Raw genomic sequence first — 27976 nt, 5'->3', positions numbered from 1 at the left:
CTAGAGGTCTTTGAATGAATTTCTCACAAGTGAAAATGAACAAACTGAGGACTCATTGGAGATACGATGTTGAAGATCTGCACAAGCCTGAGGATAAACTAAGTCTGAAAAGCCTTTCACATTTGAACAAATCCATGCAGCTTCTGAGGTGACATTGAAGAAAATGTTTAACATACAAATATTACTGAAGGGAGCTTTCTGGATCCCATTAAAGTCACCCGCAATAGTGATATTCTCACCCACAATGTCCTTAAAGATGATCTTATCTACAACAAAGAAGGCATCAAGATTATAATGATCATCAAGATGATCAACATAAAACCTAGTAAAACCAATGACACACTTCAAATTGTTCATGGTCACGTTAGATATAAAGATGCCCTTCACATAACCTCCTCTGCATGCAGACATCTTTACACTGATAGTTGTTTCTGTGTTGATTACAAGAATATCTTCTACATGAGTATTTGTGATCCCTCCAAACATTTCACCGCCCAATGCAAGTCCTGCACTTGTATGACTTTGACTGACTATGTGGCAGATAATAATGTTGAAACTAGGATGGCCAAAAGCAATACCATACTCATCCCAGCCACTCTTTATTGCAATTGAATCATTACTGGTGTTGATGCAACAATCTTCTATGCAAACATCATTGCAGGAATCTGTTAAATAATACATCACAATGAGAAATCAACATTAGAGCCACTATGGAACTGTAGTGTATAAGGCAGTAACAAATAATCAACAAGTTTCTTCTATGTTGTTCAGAGGTATAATTTTAATGTGACAACAACAAAATCAATTTATAATAGGACAACCATAAAATCAGTGAATTGAAACTGTGTGGGGAGGGTCCCAATCATTCCTCCTAATCACCTAGAATAAACCCAAGTTACACAGAATTAGAAGGTTAACTTCATAGATAACCGATTTAAGGTGACACATTCTTTTCTTTGGATCGAGGCATTCTTTTCTTTAAATGGACAAATTATCTTCTCTAATGCATTATTTCTTTGTGTATGGATTTTGGCTTGATTATGCTTCAAATTTATTTCAGCCTGTGCTTTGCCCTTAGTGGAGGAGGACTTCATACCCATTTGACTAGATAAGTACAATAAAGGCGTTGATATCTTCGGGAAAAGTTCAAGATGGTTCCTAGTGATATCTCCCCTTGCACAATGCATAATCTAATAAAAGAATCTTAATCTTAAGCCAATGGAAGCTTCTAATAATTGAAAACGCCAAAGTATTCTAGTACACAAGAAATGCCATTGAATAGTACATATTTGTAAGGTAGAATTTCAAACCTTAAAATAAGGATGGAAATCTAGCAAAATTAATCCATATGGGACTTACCTTGGATGACAGTGAGCTAGGAAGCAAGTGCTTTTAAAAAGAAACTGAAGATTTAGTCTTAGGAGTGAAGACCAATGAAACATTAAGATTTTCTAAAGGTGATTATTAATTTGTATCACAATGGCCAGCTCACATAAGTTTGTGGATGAATTACCACAAAGAAAATTTATGTGATCACCTTCCATGAGGATTAACTAATTGTGAAAATATTGTACTTGCAGTCGCATATTGTGAACCTTCTTCAATTACAACATCATTACCCGTCTCAATAGTACTATCACCAAAATTCACTTCCTCAGAAAATTTTAAGGGAATCTCTGAAAGGTGATTAGCACTGCTTTCATTTGATCATCTAGCATGGAAGTTTTATGAAGTTGAAGGGCATATTCTAAGTTCCACAGCACATCACCCATAGTGGGCATGTCAATACCCTAGTCAACCAAACACTTTTCAGTTGTCTCCCCAAGATTTCCCAGGGAGTTAGGATTGATTGTATTTACAAGATGATGATCAATAATTTGGCCAAGCATGACTCTCCTTTGCCAATGCATTGCCCACTCTGCTATATTGAATTTCTCTTTGGGAACAGAAGGATTGATGGTTGACCTTCCACATAGCACCTTCATTAGCACTACTCCAAAGGAGTAGACATTAGATTTTTCTATCAACTGCTGCCTTTTGAAGTACTCGGGGTCAATATATCCAAAGCAACCTTTGACTGCAGTACTCGCATGGGTTTCATCTAGAGCAGGTCTAGTCTTTGAAAGCTCAAAGTCTGCCACCTTTGCCACAAAATTCTCATCCAACAAAATGTTCATTGTCTTTACATCACGGTGAATGATTCCTTGCTCTGTGCCTGTGTGAAGGTAGTACAGGCCCATGGTAGCCCCATATGCATATATCAAGTCTCTGCATCCATGACGTAGGAGGAAGATCTGATCCATACAAATGGATCCTAAGAGGTCCATTGACCATGCATTCATAAACCAAAATCATCTCATAATTCTCCTCGCAATATCCAATAAGAGAAACTAGAGGACAGTGGCAAAGCTTAGACAACATTTCAATTTCAGGCCAAAATTTTGCCATACCTTGTTCAATGCTTCTATTTCCACATTTCACAACCCTCGAATTTATGCCTTACATCGTTTTCTTTGCAACATATAGTGCAATTGCTTGTAGATAACCGTGAATGAGGGAAGTCGTCTTCATCTTCTTTTTCTATTTATTTTTAATGTATTAATTACTTCCAGTAAAAGTTCGGAGGTTGTATTTAATAATAATAATAATAATTTAAAGCAAAAATCATTTTCTTTAAATCAAAGTTTTTCGATTAAAATTATTTTGATCATACTTAAGTTTTCTGGTTAATGAATTTTTAATTTTTATTTAAATATCAATAAAATGATTTTTTTTTTTTTTTCATTTTTATTATAGTTAGGAATAAACATTATGTCATAAATCATAAAAAATGTTTTTACAGTTTTGAAATTAATTAATTAATTATATAGGGAGAGAGAGTTTAATTTTATATGAAATTATATATATATTTTTAAATATTAAATATTGTTATAATATTTTATTTTGGTAAATTATTTTAATATTTAAATATGTTTAATTTTATTTTAATCTTAAAATTATTTTTTTGAGTTAAGAGGGGATGTGTAAGTTTGTTTATTTGTCACTTTTAAAATAAAAATAAATAAATTATACTCTAAAGAGAAAAATAATGTTGGCTATAATAATAATAATAAATAAATTATGTTTTAAATAGAAAAACAAGTGCTACATAGTAGCTAGTACCTGCTATTTAGTATAAACATAGTTAAATTAAAGTAAAAATTAATAATTCAAGTTAGTTTTTAGGTTTGGAACTTAGTCAATTTAGGCTTTCACTGATTGGTAAATTGAGGTATTTTGTTAATCCAATTTTACCCAACCAAATAATAATGTCTTATATTATAGTGATAATGTTTTTGTTGAAAAGATCATTTAGAAGTTTTTACATTTTCATGTAAAGTATAAATAGATATATTTTAAAGAGTAGACAGATGTCTATAAAAATACAATTTATGAATGCTTAATATTTTAGGAAAATTTATAAGAATAAGAATAAAATTTTATTATAAAATTTTATAATAACAAAAATAAAAGTTATAGCTTTTATATATATATATATATATATATATCAAAATGTTGCATATTGTTTTTACCTAAAATTATATGATATAATAATATACCAATTAAAATTGTTTAATATTTTGTATAGTTATATATAGTTAAATATTTGATATAATCGATGTATATTCTAAAATTTGATGATGTAATTTAGTTATTCAATTTGAGTTTTTAGATATTTGCTATATTTAATATTCTATTCATTGGGAATTTAATTATATTTTTTAATTTCTAGTGTTTTTGATATGTGATATAGTTGCACTTGTTTTATTACGTTATGTTACTTTAGTGTTTTTGATATGTGATATAGTTGCACTTGTTTTATTACATTATGTTAGCTAAGTTCTCTTTGTTTAAGTTAAATTTTAACATTTTCTTTTACTGTTGTAAGTGTGTTGTTTTTGTTTTTTCTGTCATGTTTTTAATTAAGAATAGTGTGTTATTATTAGTTAGCTTTAGCTAAATTACTTTATCGTTAAAATAAAATAGAATACATAAAATATTGCAAATATATAATTACATATAAGGTTTTCAGTTCCTTTGTTGTTTATATCAAGCATCATAAGTTATAGCACTCCATTAATTAAATTATTTTTATCCCTTAGTAGTTTATGTCAAAATAAGTACATTAAAATTTTTCCCATGAAAATTGAAGTGGCCTACTATATAAATAACATTATGAAATTCTACTCATATTAAAGTTATATATATATGTATGTATGTTGTCTTTAGTGCGACTTTTTGGACTTTCCCGTGCTGGAATGAGCCGAAAATTTTGAGGTAAAATCTTGATTTGTGTTTTTCAAATTAGTTTTTTAATTGTAGATATAGATTCAGCACCATGAAAAATCCCTAGGGCAATTGGATTGTGCAGGGTTACCCATCTGTAACACCCCCAAGTTGCATAAAGTTCCATGAAGATCATTATGTTTGTTTTTACTAAAAAGATATTTTAAATGTTATTAAATTTGATAAAGAATAGGAACTATTATTGGAAAAAGCCAAGAAACACATGTGGTAATAACCTAAATTATAAGTGGTAATATTTTAAATAAAAATGTTTGTTCATTTAAAAGAAAAGTTGCCAAGAAGTAGTTACCCTCTGCGTGCGAGAGGTAATATAGAGAGGGGCAAGGAGCATAAAAGGCTCCTAGAGCTGGGTGGAATAAACCAGTGGGAGAAACTTGCTCAATACAGTCAAAAAAGAGTACAATTGAAGGGTGGACCGTAGTCCTGAGGCCTTAGTACAGACTATAACTAGAATAGATCCAGCATTGAAAAGATTGAAGGTAACTGGAATAGATCCAGCATTGAAAATATTGAAGGTGCTCAGGGGAGAGTCTGGACGTGATTGCTAGATTCGTGGCTGGGAGGAGAGACCTTTCGGAAAACATTGTTTTTACAGGTTAACATTCAAACTGAGATAGCAAGTTTCATAATAGACTTAATGTTGAGTCATAAATAGTATTATATGCAGTAGTCATTAATATCTGTTTACCAGGTTAATTAGAAAACAGAACAAGAAGCTATCAAAAGTATCACTATCAAACTGTAATTATAACTTTCACAGTAACTACTAATGTATATGAAATCAATTACTTATACTAGACTGTAGCTATTAACATCGAATGCACAGGAAAGTGATTACAATCATAAACTATCTTATTAAACAGTTTGCATGTTTCGGGAAAGTCCCTGGAATACAAGCCCTCTATTAGTGGTCACAAGATTAAATTAATATGGAACATAAACTATCATTTGGAACAGAGTTAGGAAAAGTTCGGATTCTATCAAAATATCTGAATATGCTAAACAATCATAACTGTAATTTCGGAAGAAGCCTGAAGGTAAAATCGTGATGCAATATATATATATATATATATATATATATATATATATTCTTTATTTTAGCCATTGAAACCCACAGAAAGCCGAAGCATAGCTATTGCAAGCCAATCGAAATTCATAGCCTCAAGAATGTTCTAAACATATGTATATCAAAAGATTGAAAATCAATAGTAAGATACGAAACCCCATTATAGTACTGCTATAGTATAACCTAGTTATTCACATTTAGAAGAAATTACGTGCAAGATCAGGTGATCAAACTGCTTACAAACTGCATATAAATATAATTAATTCGGTTAGGTGAATGGAAATACAATAACGAGTACTGAGATAAACCTCAAACCGTCGAGCAATAGTACCGCCTGTAGAGTCCCTACTTTACACCTTATCCTCTATCATTACCTACTGTTTTCAACACTTTCCTCTCTCTTTTACCTCATTTTCCACCCAGATCATTACATTAGTTGTCATTAAACATGATCAAGTGAGCTTTGCTAATGGATAATTGTTTTGTTTAGTTTTTGACATACTTGCAGGTATTCCGCAGCTTTCTGCTGATTCCGCAGCCATCTGCTGATTCCGCAGCCATCTGATGATCCCGCAGCCATTTTGTTGTTCTCAAGGATCCACGTGCTATTTTACAGAATGAGCCACGTGGGCATGTTGGAATATACATGCTCGAGGTTCCTGTGCCATCAGTTCAGCCGGCCACGTCATTTGTACCTCCGGTCAAAGGGGGTCAAGTTTCGGTCAAATAAAGACAGCTCAATGTGGATACGTAAGCTGTTTGATCACGTCGGTGGAAAAGGTGACCTGTCCATGTTTTGAAAGCTGTGGGGGACATGATCTAATGTTAGATTCATTGCCCATATCGACCAAGACCTCCAGCTTGACCACGAAGCCTATGACGTGTTAATTGCATCTTTAATACGCATGACAGTTAGTTCATTTTCTGTTTTTATGTTTACGTATTAGGCCATCTTACAGGTGCCTATATATACTTGCGTCTGCGTATGCTAAGGTTACCTTTTCAGATGCTGTAGTGTATGTATTTGTGAGAATTTTGGCACGTTTTCAAACTCTGTTTTTATAAGAGCTGTTCCAGCACTTTTGGATTATGTATCTTTGCATATAAAGTAATGGAAACGCTGTTTTGAAGTCTTAAGAGCATCTGAGTTTTCTGTGGATAATATGGATGGAGGGCCCCTGTTCGTATTAGCCTTGTAAAGTATTTTCATGTTCATATTTCTGCAATTCCTTTATTTTACAAACAGGATTTCTTTTCTTGAGTTATGTACAGCTTGATTTCTCTTTGTTGCTGCAGCCTTTATTTTCACTGATCAGGTTTACTTCTTTGCAGGTTTTCACCCGGGATTAAGTGTGTTGTGTTTGCTTTAAACTCTAATGGTAGTTGCAGTTGTCTTGTTCATGATGCTGCCCTTTTTACTCTGTTTTTCTAGACTAGTTTTAGCTTAGTTTTACAAGTTGGATGCTAATTCATTTATGCTCTCTTTATCATGAATGGCTTATATTTCAAGAGAACAAAACACTAATTAATTGCAGCTTGTATTTGAGTAGTCTTGGCTTGTGATACTAATACTTTTTCCACTTGTTACACATAATCACATATGTAGGAAGCAGTATGTTGGAAAAGGCTTAGTAGTGTTACAATTTGTCAATTAGAGTAGATTAGAGTTTTTATCAACTCTTGGATTTGTTTTCAGCTACCTCCTAATCGTGTTTTACGCAGTACTAAGTGGTAGAAGCAGGGAGTTAGGAGGAGATAATCATTAACATCAATCCTTGAAGTGATTTTCTTGTTTCTTTTATTTGCAGCAGTATGGATAGAGACTAATGCCATTAGAACGTGGTCATTTACTTTCAAGTCATTTTAATTTACTCATTTCTTTCAAGTTCTTTTCTTTACAAATTCAGCAAGTAATTAGAAATCACCTTCACTCACACACACTTTCACTCATCTAGAACTCACTTTTCACACACTTGCACTCATCTGTTTATAACCATCACTCCATCAAAGATAAGTTAACCATAAACAACACCCCCAAAAACGACAAAAGCTCTAAGAAAGTTACTTAAGTACATATAGTACACCCTCACTTCATCAGCTTACGAGCCCCGGGTTGACAATTAATGACATCAATTTAGGAACACTAAATTGACTAAACATTTTGGCGCCGTTGCCGGGGAAGTGAAATTAAGTAGCCATACTTAGAGAAAAAAAAACATAAAAAAAAATTCAAGGAAAGAAGTTAATAATCTATCCAAGTATGCTCTCCTCTTGCACTTTAAAGTGATCTGGAGGATCAGAAAGGAGAAAGTTATTGATTTAGTAGTCTCTTGAGTATGCTCTCTTCTTGCACCTAGAGTGAACTGGAAGATCAGAAAAAGAACTATTAACTTGACTTGAAGAAAAAATAAAAAATGACATGCATAGAGCTAGAGATTCTAGAGGACGGTTTTTAGCTAGAGCTCGAAGTTCAATTTTTACAAGTCCATCTGCTTCAAGGGATAGACAAGAGACACCCCCCTTATCTCCAACCGAAACTCCTAGTCCTAGAATTCCTGAAATTCAAGAGCCAAGAGTTGACTCTCCTACACCTTCTATTGAGTTTGAACCAGGAGGAGACTCTTCTCTTTCTCCTACAGGAAGACCAATTGTAATTGAGGAATTGGAATCATCTGAAGAAGAAGGAGAAATCCCTTCTCATTCACCTTTTGTAGAGGAACCAGAAGATTTTGAAATCCCTAGGAGAATCATCATGGCAGAGGAAGAAGGAGGAGGTAGAGGTAGGGGTAGAGGAGGAGGAGGAAACAAAAATAACAATAATGGAGGTAGAGGTCCCATAGGAGGAGGAAATAGAAATGGGGATAATTCATTTGGGTTTCCCATTGTTAATGAGGATTCCCGAGCCACTATGAAAAACATATCACCATCTGTCCTCCCTAACTTCCATGGGTTAAGGACTGAGGACCCTGAAACATTCTTATTTGAGTTTGAAGTGGTGTGTCGAACTTATGACTACCTGGATGACTCTCAGAAACTCAAGTTGTTCCCTTCAACACTGAAGGATCAAGCCTTGAAATGGTTTATGGGGTTACTCACTCAATCCATTAGGACTTGGGATGAGATGAAACAGACATTTTTGGATAGGTATTTAGACTATTGCATGCCTACTAATCACAAGGACGAGGTTTTTAAAATGATACAAAAAGAGGATGAAAGTCTAGAAGATTTACTTGAAAGGTTTCAATATAACTTGAAAAGAGCAAAAATGAACACCTTGGATGAAGAGACCTTAAAAGCCCTCTTATTAAAAGCCATCAGGGATGAATGGATAGACATCTTAAACATGATGGGGAAAGGGGATATTTCTCAACTTTCTCTCAATGACATAGCCGAACTTTGTATCCATCTCTCAAGGGGCAAATCAAAAACTCAAAAAGGGCCTAGAGATCCTTCTCTCCTTAGGGCAAATAAATCTGCAACAGGATCAGTGAGTAGGGCTGAAATCGGCAGTATGCTTGATGAGTTTAAAACTGACATCTTAGGGAGTCTTAGTGAACAACTTGATACCCTTAAGATTCACAATAAACAAAAAGCAGAAGCCGAAGCTTTGGCTATCTTTTGCCCGAAATGTAGAAAGAAACATGCTTTAAGGGAATGTCCCTTAGATGCGCACGTTGTAGAAACATGTCTAATTTTCTCAGAAACTCATGAGACCAAGGATTGTCCTTCAATCCCTGGCCTCAAAGCAGTCTTTCAAGAGGATCCAGATACACTCGAATCTCTCTGTTTTATTGCAAGGAGACCTTGGCAAGGACAACAGAATCAAGGGTTTAACAACTCTATGAATTCTCAATCCCAACCAAGTTGGAATCCTTGGCAACAACCTTGGCCTCAACCTCAAAATGCTTTCCAAGCATGGATGCAAAGCATGCAAAATCCTTATGGGAGATTTGCACAATTCTATCAATATCCTTCATCATTTCAGAATCAACAAGCTCCACAACTTCCAAACCAAGGTCAACAACTATCATTGCCATACCCTCAACAACAACAAACTCCTCCACAAAATCAAAATTCTTAAGTAGCACTTCAATCCCAGCAGAAATCTAACCAACTTCCCTCTCAGCCATTACCGAATCCAAATAATAGGAACCCTCAAAATGATTATATGATGGAAGGTCAACCATTCCCTACCTACATGGTTGTTCCTCTTAATGAAGTACAACTTAGATCAGGTAGAATCCTAGATCAACCTTCCACAAGTGTTCAACAACCAAGCATTTCTGAGGAAGAATCTCTCAAAGTCAATAAAGGTTCTGAAGTATCACTTCAAACCCAAAATATCCAAAAAGAAAAAGAAAAAGAATCAATCTCGACAACTCCCCTAGTTGAGCAACCTACACCTACAGCTACACCTCCCTTTCCTGAAAGATTGCAAATTGATAAAGGGGTAGAAAAGCAGATATGGGTTCCTGACTATAACTTCCTAGATGAATTGAAAAATGTATGTATCAAGATTCCCTTGTTACAGGCCATTAAGGAAATTCCCATTCTAGCGAAGACAATAAAGGAGTTGAGTTTGAAGAAAACAGTAAAAAGAACCAGAGATACTAAAAGGATACATCTAGTTGGAAAAATTGCAGACATAATGATGGGTAAGATTACCATGCAAAAGTATGTAGATCCCGGTAGCCCTATTGTCAAAACTCATATTAATGGGGTTGAAATCCCAAATACTCTTATTGACTTAGGGGCCGCGATCAACATCATGAGTAGACAGACCATGGATTAGTTAAAGCTTCCTAACCTTCTCTTTACACCCACTCTACTGCAGCTTGCAGATAGATCAATCATTAAACTTGATGGTGTATTGGAAGACATTCCAGTCTCTCTAGATTCTTGGGAATATCCTGTTGATTTTATGATTTTAACTCCCAAGAACAATCTAGGAGGACATCCTCTTATTTTAGGAAGACCTTGGCTGGCCACAACTGATGCTTTCATAAGCTGTAGGTCTGGAGACATGTATATATCAGATGGTAATTCCACCAAGAAATTCAACTTGTATCCCCCAACAAAAGCCATAACAGAAATAGGAGAAGATGAATGGGTAGAGGATGAAGATACTATACAACCAGTTCTAACCATCTCTGAGATCAGTGAGGATAGTCAAATTCTAAATACATTAGAAAATTTTGAAGTATCTTTAGAATATGACTCTGAACATTTTCAGATAGATGCAGACATCGAATATCTCTCCTCTAGACAAATGTCTCTCTTCTCAATGGAAGAGTTTGGTAGTTCTACAGTTGAAATCCTCCCAGGAAAAACATTAAACATTAACAAAAACTTGGGAAGACCACAACGAGAAGAATTAACTAAACTGTTGCAAAAACATTCCACCGCCTTTGCATGGGAATACACTGACATGAAAGGAATCGATCCTAAGACTTGTATTCATCACATCTAAATTGAAGAGAATAGCAGACCTATTAGGCAACCACAAAGAAGGATGAATCCAAATCTTAGGGAAATTGTGAAAGAAGAACTGCAGAAATTGCTCAAGGTAAACTTCATTTACCCCATCTCAGATAGCCAATGGGTTTCTCCCTTGGTTATAGTGCCCAAAAAGAATGGTAAATGGAGAGTTTGCATTGATTATCGAGAATTGAACAAGGCAACCTTAAAGGATCATTTTCCTTTACCTTTTATTGATCAGGTACTAGACACTTTAGCAGGTAAAAAGTATTTCTCATTCTTGGATGGTTTTAGTGGGTACAATCAAATTCAGGTAGCACCTGAAGATCAAGAAAAAACCACATTTACTTGTCCTTGGGGAACTTTTGCCTACCGAGTACTCCCTTTTGGATTGTGCAATGCACCTGCTACATTTCAAAGGGCTGTATTAGGAATCTTTTCATATCTGATTCATGATTGTGTAGAGGTATACATGGACGATTTCACAGTTTATGGTAATACATTTGAAGAAGCTTTGGAAAATTTGGAAAAAGTACTGGTAAGATGTAAGGAAACAAATCTTTCTTTAAGTCATGAAAAGTGTTTTATGATGTTTACTGAAGGGATTGTTTTAGGACATCATATTTCAGAAGATGGGATCAAGGTTGATAAATCCAAAGTTGAAGTCATCTCTAAGTTACCTGTTCCAAATTGCCAAAAGGATGTTAGAAGTTTTCTTGGGTTTACTGGGTATTACATAAGATTTATTGAAAACTTCACTAGGATAGCGTCCCCTCTTTTCAAATTGCTTACCAAGGACTGTGAGTTTAAGTGGGATCCTGAATGTCAATCTGCCTTTGAAGCTTTAAAGTCTAGAATATCTGAAGCACCCATCTTAAGGGGGCCAAATTGGAAACTCCCTTTCCACATCTCTACTGATGCTTCAGATACAGCTCTAGGAGCTGTTTTGGGACAAAAGGATTTGATCCCTTATGCCATTTATTACAGAAGTAAGAATTTGACTCCTACTGAGTTAAATTATGCTGTTACAGAAAAAGAGTTCTTAGCTGTGGTACATGCAATCAACAAGTTTAGACATTACATAACCGGCTATGAAACCTTTGTCCATACTGATCACTCTGCCATAAGATATTTAATGAACAAACCTGTCACTAATGGTAGAGTTACAAGATGGCTTTTACTCTTGCAAGAATTCAACATTACTGTGTTAGATAGACCTGGAAAGCAAAACACAGTAGCTGATTTCTTGTCTAGAATCCAAAACACTAATGAGGATTCTCCAATAGAAGATAAGTTCCCAGATGAATACTTGTTTGCAGTGACTACCAAGACACCTTGGTATGCAGATATGGCTAATTATCTTGTTACAGGGAAACTTCCTCTACACTTATTTCCTAATGAGAAAAAGAAAATCATTCGGGAGAGTTCACATTATGCTTGGATTTCTAATGAATTGTTCAAAACAGGGCCAGATTGTATAATCAGAAGATGTGTGCGGGAAGATGAAAGGCCTAACATCCTTAAGGCATGTCATGATGAACCATGCGGCGGGCACTTTGCGGACAAGAGGACAGCCTATAAAATCCTTTCTCTAGGATATTATTGGCCTTCTCTCTTTAAAGATGCAAAGCAGTATGTTAAAAGGTGTGACAGCTGCCAAAGAGTTGGGAAACCAACTCCTTCAAATGAAATGCCTCTACAGCCTCAGGTATGCATCGAACCCTTTGAGAAATGGGCTCTAGATTTTGTTGGACCAATTAATCCACCATCAAAGCAAAAGAAATATATACTGGTTTGTACTGATTATGTTACTAACTGGGTAGAAGCAAAAGCATTGCCTTCTGCCACTGAAAATTCAGTTGCTCAATTTCTTTTTGAGGATATCTTCACTCGTTTTGGTGTCCCAAGGGAAATTGTGACAGATCAAGGCAGCCGGTTTACATCTAATTTGATGGAAAAGATGATGGAGGAATATAAGATCAAGCACAGAACATCTACTCCCTACCATCCGCAATCTAATGGTCAAGTGGAATCTACCAATAAAGTTCTTGAAGGCATTATCACCAAGACTGTTCATCTTCATAGAAGAGATTGGGCGGAAAGGCTCCCTGAAGCCTTATGGGCCTATAGGACCACATGGAAGAACACAACAGGACATTCCCCTTATGAACTTGTTTATGGGAAGGAAGTCCTGCTTCCTATTGAGTTCCAAATCAAGACCTTCAAGATGGCAGTCCAATTGGGAATGAGCCTCTCAGAAGCTCAAAGACACAGAATGGACCAGCTAAATGAGCTAGATGAAATGAGACAAGATGCAATTCTAAGGACCGATCTAGTTCAGCACCAAAGATCTAAATGGCATGATCGTCATATCAAAGAAAGAAAGTTTCAGAAAGGAGATTGGGCTCTATTGTTTGATTCAAAATTAAAAGACTTCAAAGGAAAGTTTCAAACTCATTGGCTTGGGCCATATGAGATTGATGAAGTCTTTAACAATGGAGCAGTTCGAGTAAAAACTATCGATGAATTCCATACTCCTCTTATTGTGAATGGCCACCGCTTGAAAATCTATCAGAAGCCATTCTCAAAAGAAGAGTTTGTCAAATTGTTCAAAGGAGATTCTGCAATCAGGCTGGTGGAGAAGGATTCTTCTCCTCCATCAGCCTAAAGCTTTGGTTTTTGAAAAAAAAAAAAAAAAGAATAAATGTATGAGCCTGAAAACCAATCTCTGATTGGCAGTCTCATACAGAAAACTTGAGGTGAAAATCAGGGTCACCTGACACCTCATGTTTTCTAAAGAAAAAAATTCCCTTTCTTCCCTTATTTCATTTCATTTCATCATCACCACCATTTCACCCACCATTTCATCCATTTTCCACTCCACCTCATTTGTTTTCATTCATCCATCCACCCACTACACTCCATCTCATCAATAAAGTCATTTTTTTTTACAACTAAAGTGCTTTTGTGCAGTTGGAGGCCACTACTGCAGATTCCGCAGCCATCTGAGGATTCTGCAGCCATCTAATGATTCTGCAGCTCTCTGTACCTGCACAAATAAAAAACACAGTCTGTTTGAAATTTCTCTACAGCAGTAGTCATCAATAATAGTCATGCAAAAATCAGTGAAGGGTTAAGTGGCAAGTTATCAGAGACAAAACTAAGCGGGAATCTGAGGTATGTTTCAAATCCTAAGCTAACAGTTATTTCATTATGTAAATTTCTCTAAATTATGTTTCTTGCCACTAAGTGTAATGATTGCCTAGCCATGAGAACATATATCCACGTATCATCCACGACTATCAGTCCTTGATTACCATGATTTTAAATCCCACTGCCGGCTGCTTCTTCCATTAAGATCTCGTACTTAGGTGACGTAACCTAATGTACTACGTCTCCACTCACGCAGCCAAGTGTAATTTCGAAGCCGAGATCTAAGGACATAGCCGTTGTTTATTCATTAACCCTTCTACCCTCTTACGCTCATATCATTTCACTCCCATTTCCACTCGCATGTTTCATTCCATCTACGCTGCTACCACACTCTGTTATGCTGGGCTCACTACGCTGCCATTCACCATACTCTGTTTTTTTTCCCTCTCCGCTAATTCGAAACACCAGTAGAGGTCTGTTATGGCTGTATTCAAAGTTGAACCCATATTCCTCTGTGTTGAGGCCGTAAATTCACTATGTAAGGCCATTTTAAATCCAAGCTCCAAAACAGAGCCGTGAATTCACTGTATAATACCCTTGTTGAAGCCGTGTTCCAGAACAGAGTTGTGAATTTATTGTGTAAAACCCTTGTTGAAGCTGTGTCCTGAAACCAAAGCCGTGAATTGACTGTGTGAAGCCTTTTAAAGCCGTGTTTCAAATAGAACAGAGCCGTAAAAGCAAATGGGAAAGCTCTTGAGGGCAGAACCGGAAGGTTCAAAGTTTTTGGAAGGTTATCCTCAGGTCAAGGAGGCTCTACAAAAGGCAAATTGGCTACAATGTGTACAGAAGTTCAAAGGCTACCATAAGGAGGTGACAAAGGCCTTTGCAAGGTCCTTCAGAGAAAAAGATGGTCACGTGGAGATAGGAGACTTACAATTCACAGTCAATGAAAGCAGCATAGCTCAAGCTACCTCACTTACACAGACAGGAGAAAGGTGGTTTAAGAACCGGGCAGTCCAAGATCAGCAGTGGAAACGAATTTTGAAAAACCCAGGTATGGACACAAGTATCTTTACCAAAGGGATTCCGGTTTCTTATGTTAAAGAAGAGTGGACCACTTTACTCTTGTTAGTGCAGAAATTTTTCACTTGTGAAGGCAGATTTGGGGTCTTGTATGTTTATCATGCAAAGGTTATGATGCATTTTCTAGGTGATGACATTAATCTCCCTTACTTTCTCTTTTCAAGTCTTAAGAAAATGTGTGCAATGGTCCAAAAGAACCCTAGAAATGCTGAAGCACATTTATGTCATCACGGTCTTGTGAAATTGCTGGTAGAGGAACAATTAAAATCAAAAAGAGACTCATGGGAGAGGTTTCTCATAAGAAACCATTTTCAAGAGTTAGGAGAAACTTCTGGAGGATCCCCTCAAGTGCCAAAAAGAAGTAGAAGGAAAAGAGGAGAGGGGGTTAACCAAGAAACCATTGCCCAAACAGAAACCATTGTTCCTGATACTACTATGCCTGAAACAACTGCCCAAGAGGAAACAGTTCAAGACCAGTTTGATGAGGAAACTGATATACAACATTCTGGACAGGATATTGATCCTGGATTTGCTGAAGATGATAACCAAGCAATCCAAGGAATTATCTCTGAAACCCTTTCAGAACTTGCTCAGAAAAGGAAAGAAGGGAAGAAGAAACGTAAGCAAGATAAGGGTAAATCTGTAGTCCAAGAAACTTCCCTCATCCCTGAAGATACTAGTGAGGAAGACACTCAACCCTTAGCTCAGAGAATGGCCAAACTTCACAAAACTGCTCTTTCCAAAAAGGAGACAAAACAGAAGCAAAAAGTACCAAGAGAAAAACAGCAGAAGGTACCAAAAGAAAAACAGAGTGCCACCTCTGTAAGAAGGAGCAGCAGATTGCAAAATAGAAAAGTAGGGGCCACAAAGGGTAAACAGTCATTCTTCATTGACTTAAGTTCACCTCAAAAAGGTACTGCAAGTCCTCCACACGCTGAGCACATTGAGACTTCTCCTCCACGTGAGGAAAGTCCGTTTGAACATGAACTTGAGCATGAACATGGATCTGAATTTGATTATGAACCAAGTCCCAAAAAGTCACCTGAAGTGGACCCGGAGCAGCAAAAAGTGTATAATTATCTGGAAACATTGGAGCAAGCAGCTGCTGGCCCTAGTAATGTTTAGCCTTTAGAACAACAAGTCCACTCCTTAAAACAGGAACTTTTTGAGATTGAGGTTCTAAATCGACATATCACGCAAGAAAATGAGAAGTTGAAAGAGCAAGCCAAATTGGATAAGATGATTCATGATAACACCATGTTACATTTGGGCCTGTGGCAAAGAAATAACAAGAAGTTAAGGAAGAGATGCAACAAGCTCAACAGAGCCTTGATCAACCTAAAGTTCAGATGCTTAGTAAAGAAGCCAAGGGTGAATGTGTCTACACAGAGAAAGAAGAGGAGATTGGATGTCTTGGCAAAGGCATCACAGCAGGTTGATTGATCAGTGTTTTTGCATGAGGACATGCAATGCCCTCGTAGTGGGGGTATGTAGAGTCCCTACTTTACACCTTATCCTCTATCATTACCTACTGTTTTCATCACTTTCCTCTCTCTTTTACCTCATTTTCCACCCAGATCATTACATTAGTTGTCATTAAACATGATCAAGTGAGCTTTGCTAATGGATAATTGTTTTGTTTAGTTTTTGACATACTTGCAGGTATTCCGCAGCTTTCTGCTGATTCTGCAGCCATCTGCTGATTCCGCAGCCATCTGATGATCCCGCAGCCATTTTGTTGTTCTCAAAGATCCACGTGCTATTTTGCAGAATGAGCCACGTGGGCATGTTGGAATATACATGCTCGAGGTTCCTGTGCCATCAGTTCAGCCGGCCACGTCATTTGTACCTCCGGTCAAAGGGGGTCAAGTTTCGGTCAAATAAAGACAGCTCAATGTGGATACGTAAGCTGTTTGATCACGTCGGTGGAAAAGGTGACCTGTCCATGTTTTGAAAGCCGTGGGGGACATGATCTAATGTTAGATTCATTGCCCATATCGACCAAGACCTCCAGCTTGACCACGAAGCCTATGACGTGTTAATTGCATCTTTAATACGCATGACAGTTAGTTCATTTTCTGTTTTTATGTTTACGTATTAGGCCATCTTACAGGTGCCTATATATAATTGCGTCTGCGTACGCTAAGGTTACCTTTTCAGATGCCGTAGTGTATGTATTTGTGAGAATTTTGGCACGTTTTCAAACTCTGTTTTTATAAGAGCTGTTCCAGCACTTTTGGATTATGTATCTTTGCATATAAAGTAATGGAAACGCTGTTTTGAAGTCTTAAGAGCATCTGAGTTTTCTGTGGATAATATGGATGGAGGGCCCCTGTTCGTATTAGCCTTGTAAAGTATTTTCATGTTCATATTTCTGCAATTCCTTTATTTTACAAACAGGATTTCTTTTCTTGAGTTATGTACAGCTTGATTTCTCTTTGTTGCTGCAGCCTTTATTTTCACTGATCAGGTTTACTTCTTTGCAGGTTTTCACCCGGGATTAAGTGTGTTGTGTTTGCTTTAAACTCTAATGGTAGTTGCAGTTGTCTTGTTCATGATGCTGCCCTTTTGACTCTGTTTTTCTAGACTAGTTTTAGCTTAGTTTTACAAGTTGGATGCTAATTCATTTATGCTCTCTTTATCATGAATGGCTTATATTTCAAGAGAACAAAACACTAATTAATTGCAGCTTGTATTTGAGTAGTCTTGGCTTGTGATACTAATACTTTTTCCACTTGTTACACATAATCACATATGTAGGAAGCAGTATGTTGGAAAAGGCTTAGTAGTGTTACAATTTGTCAATTAGAGTAGATTAGAGTTTTTATCAATTCTTGGATTTGTTTTCAGCTACCTCCTAATCGTGTTTTACGCAGTACTAAGTGGTAGAAGCAGGGAGTTAGGAGGAGATAATCATTAACATCAATCCTTGAAGTGATTTTCTTGTTTCTTTTATTTGCAGCAGTATGGATAGAGACTAATGCCATTAGAACGTGGTCATTTACTTTCAAGTCATTTTAATTTACTCATTTCTTTCAAGTTATTTTCTTTACAAATTCAGCAAGTAATTAGAAATCACCTTCACTCACACACACTTTCACTCATCTACAACTCACTTTTCACACACTTGCACTCATCTGTTTATAACCATCACTCCATCAAAGATAAGTTAACCATAAACAACACCCCCAAAAACGACAAAAGCTCTAAGAAAGTTACTTAAGTACATATAGTACACCCTCACTTCATCAGCTTACGAGCCCCGGGTTGACAATTAATGACATCAATTTAGGAACACTAAATTGACTAAACACCGCCCTCAGGGTTTAAAATTCAGTTTTACATACAGAATCCTAACATGATTAACGACACAAAAGTTTGTTAAGCGTTCTTTACAATTACAGTCCATCAGAACCGGACCAGTACATTCAACCAAAACGCAAACTATCACGAGAGACCATGACGAGACATGTAACTCATTCATTCACGAATAAAAAGAAAACCGACCTTTTTAAATCTTATGACAGAGACTAGCTCCAACCTGAAACACCAAGGTCACAATGTAAGAGTCTGGGTACTTAAAAGTCGAAGGATCGAATTCAATAACTGGCAGAGTATTGCATACCTGCAAGCCAACATAAGGTAAGATTAGGCCGTCCTGTAGGGTTAAAACCGGCAGATCATCTCTAATAACCAAATAACAAAAGATATAGAAATAGGTTTACCTGATATAGAAGCATGCTTCCAGTAAAGTCGCCCACCTGCAAAGGAAATGAGAGCTCTGTGTTAGCAACCAGAAGGCCAATCCAGGAGGAGCGTAAACCTTAGAATGGGTATGAAATGAGAGCAACCAATCAAACATTCACCGGATGTTAACAACTTACCAAAGGTAGATGAGATGGGGGGTCTGTCGACTTCTTCCATCCTTGGAATCGTTCCAGTCATCTCTCTACAATGGAAAAAAACGAACCCTCATTTCTTTCCTATTTATAATCAATTATTCCCAAGCAGTGAACCTTGAGAAAACAAGACTTTCGAGACAATAGAGAAAGAGTTACCTTGCTGGGTATGACGGACAATCCCTCCTGCCCTTAATCCTGGCGGAGCGCCATTGGCAGAGCTTCACCAAAAGCCACAACCGAAAACCTTGCAGAGCAGCGCGAAGGCCGAGTAAGCCTGAAACAATGAGGAGAGCCAGCGCCGGTGTGGGCAAGTGGTTAGGGTAATTTGCAAACCCATCCTGACTGTTGGATCGAGGACCGTAGATCGAGGGTGGAGATCACAACATATGGCAGGTGCACAACTCGGTCTTGGCCCTTGGCATGTACAAGAACCGCATGGAGGCACAGACCATGGCCAACACACCATGAACGCGTGTAAAGCCATGTGCACGCAGACCTGCCATGGTGGTAACCTTTAATTACATTCAATGATAAGTACAACAGGCAGATGGCATATCCCTCAGGATTACAAGCCATTAAACATATGAAATATTGTATGTATGCATAATTATTAATGAACATATTAGGGATAGTGCGAAGCATAAAGATTTTTTTTTTTACTATGTATATTTCGGTTTTTGTAAAGTTTTGATGTTACAAATGGTATCAGAGCCAAGTTCGTACACCGAGGCCCTTTGGGAGAAGCTATGTATAGGAACTGTGTGCTTGAATTTTTGATTAAAAACTTTTAATTAAAACTACTTATGTGTGAATACAAATAACAGGAAAAAAATCACTCCAGCAAAAAGTACAACATGCAGAGGAACTCAGGACCACCTGAATCGCTCGGGGCAGCTTATGTAAATGCTAACCTGGATATTTGGATTTAGCTGGGTGAGGAATCCTGACAAGCCAATGCAGTATTACTCGAAACAATGCAGCAGTTGCGTGCGGAAATGACTAGTTTGAGAACAGATAATGAATGTCTGCATGTAGAACAGGAAAGAATCTTAAGAACTTTTTCCAACCAACAAAATCAGCACCATCCAGACCCCAGCGTAGAGGATCGGGAAAAGACCCCAACCACTCAACATAGGGAAGAAAACGTTGTATCTGCTGAAAGAAATAGAGAAGAGGATGAGGGGCACTCAGATAATGTATCTGACCAACATAAAATAAGAAACAAAAGCCAGAACCACAGACATAATTACAAGGAGAGTTTAAGAAAATTAAGCCTTCCCTTTTTGAGGGAGAATCTGAAGAAGCTGTGGAAGCCTGGTTAATCGATATGGGCAAATACTTCCAGATTTATGAATATACTGAAAAATTGAAGGCACGATTGGCAGTTTACCAGCTGAGGGGGAAAGCGACTCTCTGGTGGGAAGAAATTAAGGCAGTAAGGAAAATTGATGAAGAACAAGTCACATGGAATTAATTTCAAAAATATTTCAAAGATAAATATCTAAATTAACACTATTATGATGAGAAAGTGAATGAATTCCATGAGCTAAGATTGGGAACCTTAACTATGGATGAATACGTGACCAGATTCACATCCTTGCTCCGCTATGTTCCTTATATGCAAGAGGAGAAGGCCAAAATTCAGCGTTTTATTAGTAGCTTACCAAATTTTATGAAGGAGAAACTAGAATTTGACTACCCTAAGACAATGGATGATGCTGTGAGGAAGGCTCGCATTTTCTATCAGCGAATGAAACAAAGGAATGAAGGGCCAAAAGGGGGATCAAGTAAGAAGGGTAGAAATCCGATCCCAAGCGGACACCTGAAATTTGTTAATCATAAGAATACATAGCAAAAGGCGTTCAACAGGTTTTCAGCCAGAAATCCACCTAGAACTGCATATTCTGAGAATAGGCCAACTGAAGGGGTCACAAAATCTGCCAATGATCAGCAATCAAAACCACCACTAAAATGTTGGGGTTGCGGAGAACCCCATTATTACAAAAATTTTCCACAAAGAGCTAGAATAGAGCAGTTATCAAACATGCAAGAAGCATCCATAGTTGATGAAGTGGCAAGGAGCATACCAAGAATTAATGCTGCCTTGACAATCATCAAGCCAAATTCCAGCCCACAATGATCGAATGTGAAGGTATGATTGCTAAGCAACCTGTTTCTTTTTTATTTGACCCAGGTGGTAGCTTAAGCTATGTCAGTCCTAAAGTGGTTGAAAAATGTTAGTAAGTAGAAAAATTTCAAAACCTTGGCTAGTACAACTAGCCACTGGCACAAAGAGGAAAGTTAATGCCAAGACAGAACGTTGTCCCATAACCATTTTTGGGCAGCCTATTTATGTTGATCTTAATATATTACCCTTGGGCTCTTATGACATACTAATCGAGATGGACTGGTTGGAAAAATGTTGGTCTCTGGTAGACTGTAAACAGAAACTGTAAGTTTTGTTTCAGAATCAGGTCAAAGAGGGGATTACAAGGAATAAAAACCAACACCAAGCTCCGTCCTATTACTACCAACCAATTGGGAAAATGTTTACAAAAGGGTTTCAAATTTACGCCATGCAAGTGGGGTTTACAAACTATAAAAATAAAATGACCTCGCTAGAGAATATTCCTGTAATTCAGGATTTTATAGATGTATTTCCGGAAAATATTCTTGGCTTACCACCCAAGCGATATATTGAGTTCACCATTGAGTTAATTCTAGGTGCAGCCCCCATATCTAGACCTCCTTATCGCATGAGCATACCTGAATTGACAGAGCTCAAAATGCAGTTACAAGAGCTTCTAGATGAAAAAATATATTCGCCCCAGCGTGTCCCCTTGTGGAGCTCCCATATTATTTGTACGGAAAAAGAATGGAACCCTCAAATTGTGCATTGATTATCAACAATTGAACAAGCTAACTATCAAAAATAAGTATCCTTTACCACACATTGATGATTTATTTCATTTGGTACAAGGAGCTAAGGTATTCTCGAAAATCGATTTGAGATCCGAGTACCACCAGATAAGAATAAAAGATGAATACATTTACAAAGCAACTTTTCGTGCTCGTTATGGTCATTATGAGTTTGTGGTATTTCCGTTTGGCCTCACAAACGCTCCAGCTACCTTTATGAGTCTAATGAATGGTATTTTCCAGCCTTACCTGGATAAGTTTGTGTTGATTTTCATAGATGATATCTTAATATATTCGAAGAATCAGGAGGAACACAAAGAACACTTGAGAATAGTACTACAGACATTAAGGGAAAACCAGTTGTACGCCAAGTTTAGCAAGTGTGACTTCTTCAAGGATCAAATTCAGTGTTTGGGTCATGCCATATCTGTGGAAGGCATTGCAGTAGACCCATAAAAGATCAAAACAATCATGGAATGGACAACCCCTAAGAATGTCGCTGATATCAGATCATTCTTGGGATTAGCCGGATATTATCATAGATTCATCGAGGGGTTTTCAAAGATCGCTTTTCCAATGACATCTTTGCAGAAAAAGGGACGTGATTTCCAATGGACAACAGCTTGTCAACAAAGCTTTGAAAAGTTAAAACATTTGCTTACTACCGCATCAGTATTAAAAGTAGTAGATCTGGAAAAGTCCTTCCTAGTTTGCACGGATGCAAGCAAGGAAGGTGTTGGTGGGGTGTTGACATAGGAGGGAAAAGTGATTGCTTATGAATCTCAAAAGTTGAAGGAGTACGAGAAACGATATTCAGCTTATGACCTTGAATTGACAGTAGTTGTACATGCACTCAAAATGTGGAGGCATTACCTTTTGGGGAAGAAATTTTTGCTGCTAACCGATCATAGTAGCCTTACCAATTTCTTCAATCAATCTAGCCTAAATGCCAGACAGACTAGATGGACGGATTTCTTAAGCAAATTCGACTTTGAAATGAAACATTTAAAGGGGAAGAAAATCGTGTGGCTGACGCAGTAAGCAGAAAATTGCATTGTATATATGAGATCCGAATATGCCAAGAAATCTCAAATACTCCTGAAATCATAAAGGAGGCAGCTAATAGGGATCCAGAATATACTTTCCTTTGGCAACAAACAAAATAAGCATTATGGAAAGAGGAAAAATCGGAACTTGGAATAAATTCCGATAATCTTCTCACTTTTAAAAACAGAATTTATATTCCAAATCAGACCTCGATTAAACTGTTAATTTTGGATGAGTTTCATAAGAAACCTTGTGCTGGTCACCCAGGCTATCAGAAAATGTTTTCAGCAATTAAGAGGGGGTATTTTTGGCCCAGATTGAGGAAGGATATTGCAAAATACTTATCCAAATGTTTGGAGTGTCAACTAGTTAAAACAGAACACCAACATCCCACTGGATTGTTACAGCCATTACCCATTCCGGAATGGAAATGAGAGACTATATCCTTAGATTTCATTATTGGTTTGCCCCGCAAAAGGAAGCAACATGATTCTATTATGGTCGTGGTAGACAAGTTGAGTAAAACAGCCCACATCATACCCTTGAAATCCACTTTTAAAACAATAGAAATTGCAGAAATATTTATGAAGGAGATATTTTGCTTGCATGGGATACCCAAGGTAGTGATTTCAGATAGAGATGTAAAATTCACATCCACCTTCTATAAGACTCTTTTTGCAGGACTAGGTACTCAAGTCCAGTTTAGTACTGCCTACCATCCTCAAACGGATGGACAGACTGAACGAGTAAATCAGTTGTTAGAAGACATGTTACGGATGTTCATGATGCAACAACCACACAAGTGGGAGGATTACCTCCATCTAGTGGAATTTGCATATAACAACGGACATCACGAATCACTAAGCATGAGCCCTTTCGAGGTGTTGTATGGAAGGAAGTGTCGAGTACCCATAGACTGGAATAACCCAGTAAATAAGCTAGCACTAGGTCCTGACATGCTAGCAGAAATGGAGGAGGTTGTTAAGAAAGTCCGACAAAATCTAGGGGCAACTCAAGATAGACAGAAGATGTATGCGGATAAAAAAAGAACTTACAGGGAATTTCAACCAGGGGATCATGTCTACCTGAGGGTGAAGCCTCAGAAAAGTTCTTTGCAGTGGCAGGGTTGTGCCAAATTAGCGCCCCGATACTGCGGACCCTTTCAGGTCTTAGAAAGAATTGGACCGGTGGCCTATAAGCTTGCGCTACCAAGTCACATTCGGGTCCAAAATTTATTTCATGTATCCTTACTAAAGAAATATGTGTATAACCCTCAGAACATTATTGATTAGGGTAATTTTTAGGTAAAGCAATTAAGGGATAAAGACTGGACATATATATGTATACATTCTTTTTTAATATAACTAAGATTTTTTTTTAATTTTTTTTTGGCGCAGGTGAAATCAGAAGGAGAGTTCCTGGCCGAACCTCTTCATATACTCGATCGGCGGGAAACCAACTTGCGGAAGCAAGCCATCACCCAAGTTAAAGTGCAATGGAAGAACTTTAGTGCAGAAGAGGCTACTTGGGAAGAGGAGGAATTCATGCGAAAGGCCTATCCCGCATTATTTCCTGAAGAGGAAGAGAACACCAGGGACGATGTTCCGCACGATGGGGGGAAGATGTAACACCCCCAAGTTGCATAAAGTTCCACGAAGATTATTATGTTTGTTTTTACTAAAAATATATTTTAAATGTTATTAAATTTGATAAAGAATAGGAATTATTATTGGAAAAAGCCAAGAAACACATGTGGTAATTACCTAAATTATAGTTGGTAATATTTTAAATAAAATTGTTTGTTCATTTAAAAGAATAGTTGCCAAGAAGTAGTTACCCTCTGCCTGAGAGAGGTAATATAGAGAGGGGCAAGGAGCAGAAAAGGCTCCTAGAGCTGGGTGGAATAAACCAGTGGGAGAAACTTGCTCAATACAGTCAGCAAAGAGTACAATTGGAGGTTGGACCATAGTCCTGAGGCCTTAGTACAAACTATAACTGGACTAGATCCAACATTGAAAAGATTGAAGGTGCTCGGGGGAGAGTCTGGACGTGATTGCCAGACTCGCGGCTGGGAGGAGAGACCTTTCAGAAAACATTGTTTTTATAGGTTAACGGTCAAACTGAGGTAGCAAGTTTCATAATAGACTTAATGTCGAATCATAAATAGTATTATATGCAGTAGTCATTAATATCTGTTTACTAGGTTAATTAGAAAACAGAACAAGAAGCTATCAAAAGTATCACTGTCAAACTGTAATTATAACTTTCACAGTAACTACTAATGTATATGCAATCAATTACTTATACTAGACTGTAGCTATTAACATGGAATGCACAGGAAAGTGATTACAATCATAAACTATCTTATTAAACAGTTTGCATGTTTCGGGAAAGTCCCCAGAATACAGACCCTCTGTTAGCGGTCACAAGATTAAATTAATATGGAACATAAACTATCATCTGGAACAGAGTTAGGAAAAGTTCGGATTTTGTCAAAATCTCTGAATATGCTAAACAATCATAACTGTAATTTTGGAAGAATCCTGAAGGTAAAATCATGATGCAATATATATATATATATATATATCTATGTATATGTATATATATATATATATATATATATATATATATATATATATATATATATATATATATATATATATATATATATATATATATATATATATTCTTTATTTTAGCCATTGAACCCACAGAAAGCCAAAGCATAGCTATCGCAAGCCAATCGAAATTCATAGCCTCAAGAATGTTCTAAACATATGTATATCAAAAGATCGAAAACCAACAGTAAGATACGAAACCCCATTATAGTACTGCTACAGTATAACCCAATTATTCACATTTAGAAGAAATTATGTGCAAGATCAGGTGACCAAACTGCTTACAAACTTCATATAAATATAATTAATTCGGTTCGGTGAATGGAAATACAATAACGAGTACTAAGATAAACCTCAAACCGCTGAGCAATAGTACTGCCCTTAGGGTTTAAAATTCAGTTTTACATACAAAACCCTAACATGATTAACCACACAAAAGTCTGTTAAAAGTTATTTACAGTTACAGTCCATCGGAACCAGACCAGTACATTCAACCAAAAATGCAGATTGTCACGAGAGACCATGACTAGACATGCAACTCCTTCATTCACGAATAAAAAGAAAACCAACCTTTTTAAATCTTATGACAGAGTCTAGCTCCAACCTGAAACGCCGAGGTCACAATGTAAGAGTCTGGGTACTTAAAAGCCGAAGGATCGAATTCAATAACCATCGGAGTATTGCATACCTGCAAGCCAACAGAAGGTAAGATTAGGCCGGCCTGTAGGGTTAAAACCGACGGATCATCTCTAATAACCTAGATAACAAAAGATATAGAAATAGGTTTACCTAAGATAGAAGCACGCTTTCGGTAAAGTCGCCCACCTGCAAAGGAAATGAGAGCTTTGTGTTAGCAACCAGAAGGCCAATCTAGTAGGAGCATAAACCTTAGAATGGGTATGAAACGAGGGCAACCAATCAAACATTCACCAGATGTTAACAACTTACCAAAGGCAAATGAGATGGGGGGTTTGTCGACTTCGTCCATCCTTGGAATCGTTCCAGTCATCTCTGTACATCGGCAAAAACCAAACCCTCATTTCTTTCCTATTTATAATCAGTTATTCCCAAGCAGTGAACCTTGAGCAAACAAGACTTTTGAGACAGTAGAGAAAGACTTACCTTGTTGGGTATGACGGACAAACCCTCTTGCCCTTAATCCTGGTGGAGCGCCATTGGCAGAGCTTCGCCAAAAGCCACAACCGAAAACCTTGCAGACAAGCACGAAGCCGGAGTAAGCCTGAAACAATGAGAGCCAGCATCGATGCGGGCAAGTGGTTAGGGTAATTTGCAAACCCATCTCGACCGTTGGATCAAGGACCGTAGATCGAGGGTGGAGATCACAACAGATGTACAACTCGGTCTTGGCCCTCGACATGTACAAGAACCACGTGGAGGCACAGACCATGACCAGCACAACATGACCGCGTGTAAATCCATGTGCACATAGACCTGCCGTGGTGGTAACCTTTAATTACATTCAATGATAAGTACAACAGGCAAATGGAATATCCCTCGAGATTACAAGCCATTAAACATATGAAATATTGTATGTACGCAGAATTATTAATGAACAGATTAGGGATAGTGCGAAGCATAAATAATTTATTTTTTTACTATGTATATTTCGGTTTTTGTAAAGTTTTGATGTTACACCATCAAACTTGTGATTTCAATAAATTCCTGTCGAATTTAAAAAAAAATAGAAGAAAAAACCCTCGAGAAAAACTTCCAAAAAATCTCACTAAAAACAACTCATATATATTTTTTACTTTATATATTTTCCGTAACGTCCTGATAAAATTTAATCAAAATAAATAAAAACTATTATAAGAGAGGCTCATCAAACAAATTTTATAGAGCTTACTAAATAAATTAAGTTAAAATTGATAAAAAAGCTAATACAAACAAATCTTATATGGCTTACTATGTAAATTAAGTTAAAATTGATAAAAAAGCTAACACAAACGAATCTTATAGAGCTTACTAAATAAATTAAGTTAAAATTGATGGAATGGCTAATACCATTTGCCGGTGGAACTTGGTACGACTTTTTAAAAACACTTACGTGTCAATCCGCACATTGAATCTCATTAAAATGGGACTGTACTAAGACTTTAAAAAAACTTATGATTCGTCACTAGATTGAATTTCATTAAAAATAAAATTAAAAAATGTCTTATATACAAAATTGATCTGTTGTGAAAATACAATACATTAAATTTTCTTATCATTATGGGAAAATAAGAAGTTAGAATAAATAAATTTGAATATTATTTAAAAATATTAAATTTTACTTTATAATGTTAAATTTTAGTTAAGTTTTTTATTTTTATTTTTGAAAATAATGATTAATCAATGCA

General features: G+C 36.8%; 1 protein-coding gene across 1 annotated transcript; it reads right to left on the bottom strand.

Annotated features, from left to right (window-relative positions):
* On the bottom strand, window positions 1-26913 carry LOC149200999 (putative polygalacturonase). The gene is made up of 3 exons (XM_089401157.1): window positions 26736-26913; window positions 26562-26624; window positions 1-665 (listed from the first exon to the last, which is right to left on the bottom strand). The coding sequence occupies exons 1-3, from the start codon at window positions 26911-26913 to the stop codon at window positions 1-3; spliced, it is 906 nt and encodes a 301-aa protein (XP_089257283.1).
* Window positions 26914-27976: the final 1063 nt, after the last annotated feature.

The sequence above is a fragment of the Pinus tabuliformis genome, chromosome 2_1, assembly GCF_031772625.1.
Source record: "Pinus tabuliformis cultivar Carrire ecotype Pingquan chromosome 2_1, CPIR1, whole genome shotgun sequence".
Classification (NCBI taxonomy): domain Eukaryota; kingdom Viridiplantae; phylum Streptophyta; class Pinopsida; order Pinales; family Pinaceae; genus Pinus; species Pinus tabuliformis.
The sequence above is the reverse complement of the archived record's forward strand: the minus strand, read 5'-3'. Positions and strand labels throughout refer to the sequence as shown.

What these genes read in the sequence shown, in the direction of transcription:
- LOC149200999 (XM_089401157.1), bottom strand. Translation starts at nt 26,913, where the DNA reads ATGGGTTTGCAAATTACCCTAACCACTTGCCCGCATCGATGCTGGCTC. An exon ending in TGTCCGTCATACCCAACAAG is followed by an intron (nt 26,625 to 26,735) that starts GTAAGTCTTTCT and finishes GCCGATGTACAG; the next exon opens with AGATGACTGGAACGATTCCA. An exon ending in CCCCATCTCATTTGCCTTTG is followed by an intron (nt 666 to 26,561) that starts GTAAGTTGTTAA and finishes ATTATTTAACAG; the next exon opens with ATTCCTGCAATGATGTTTGC.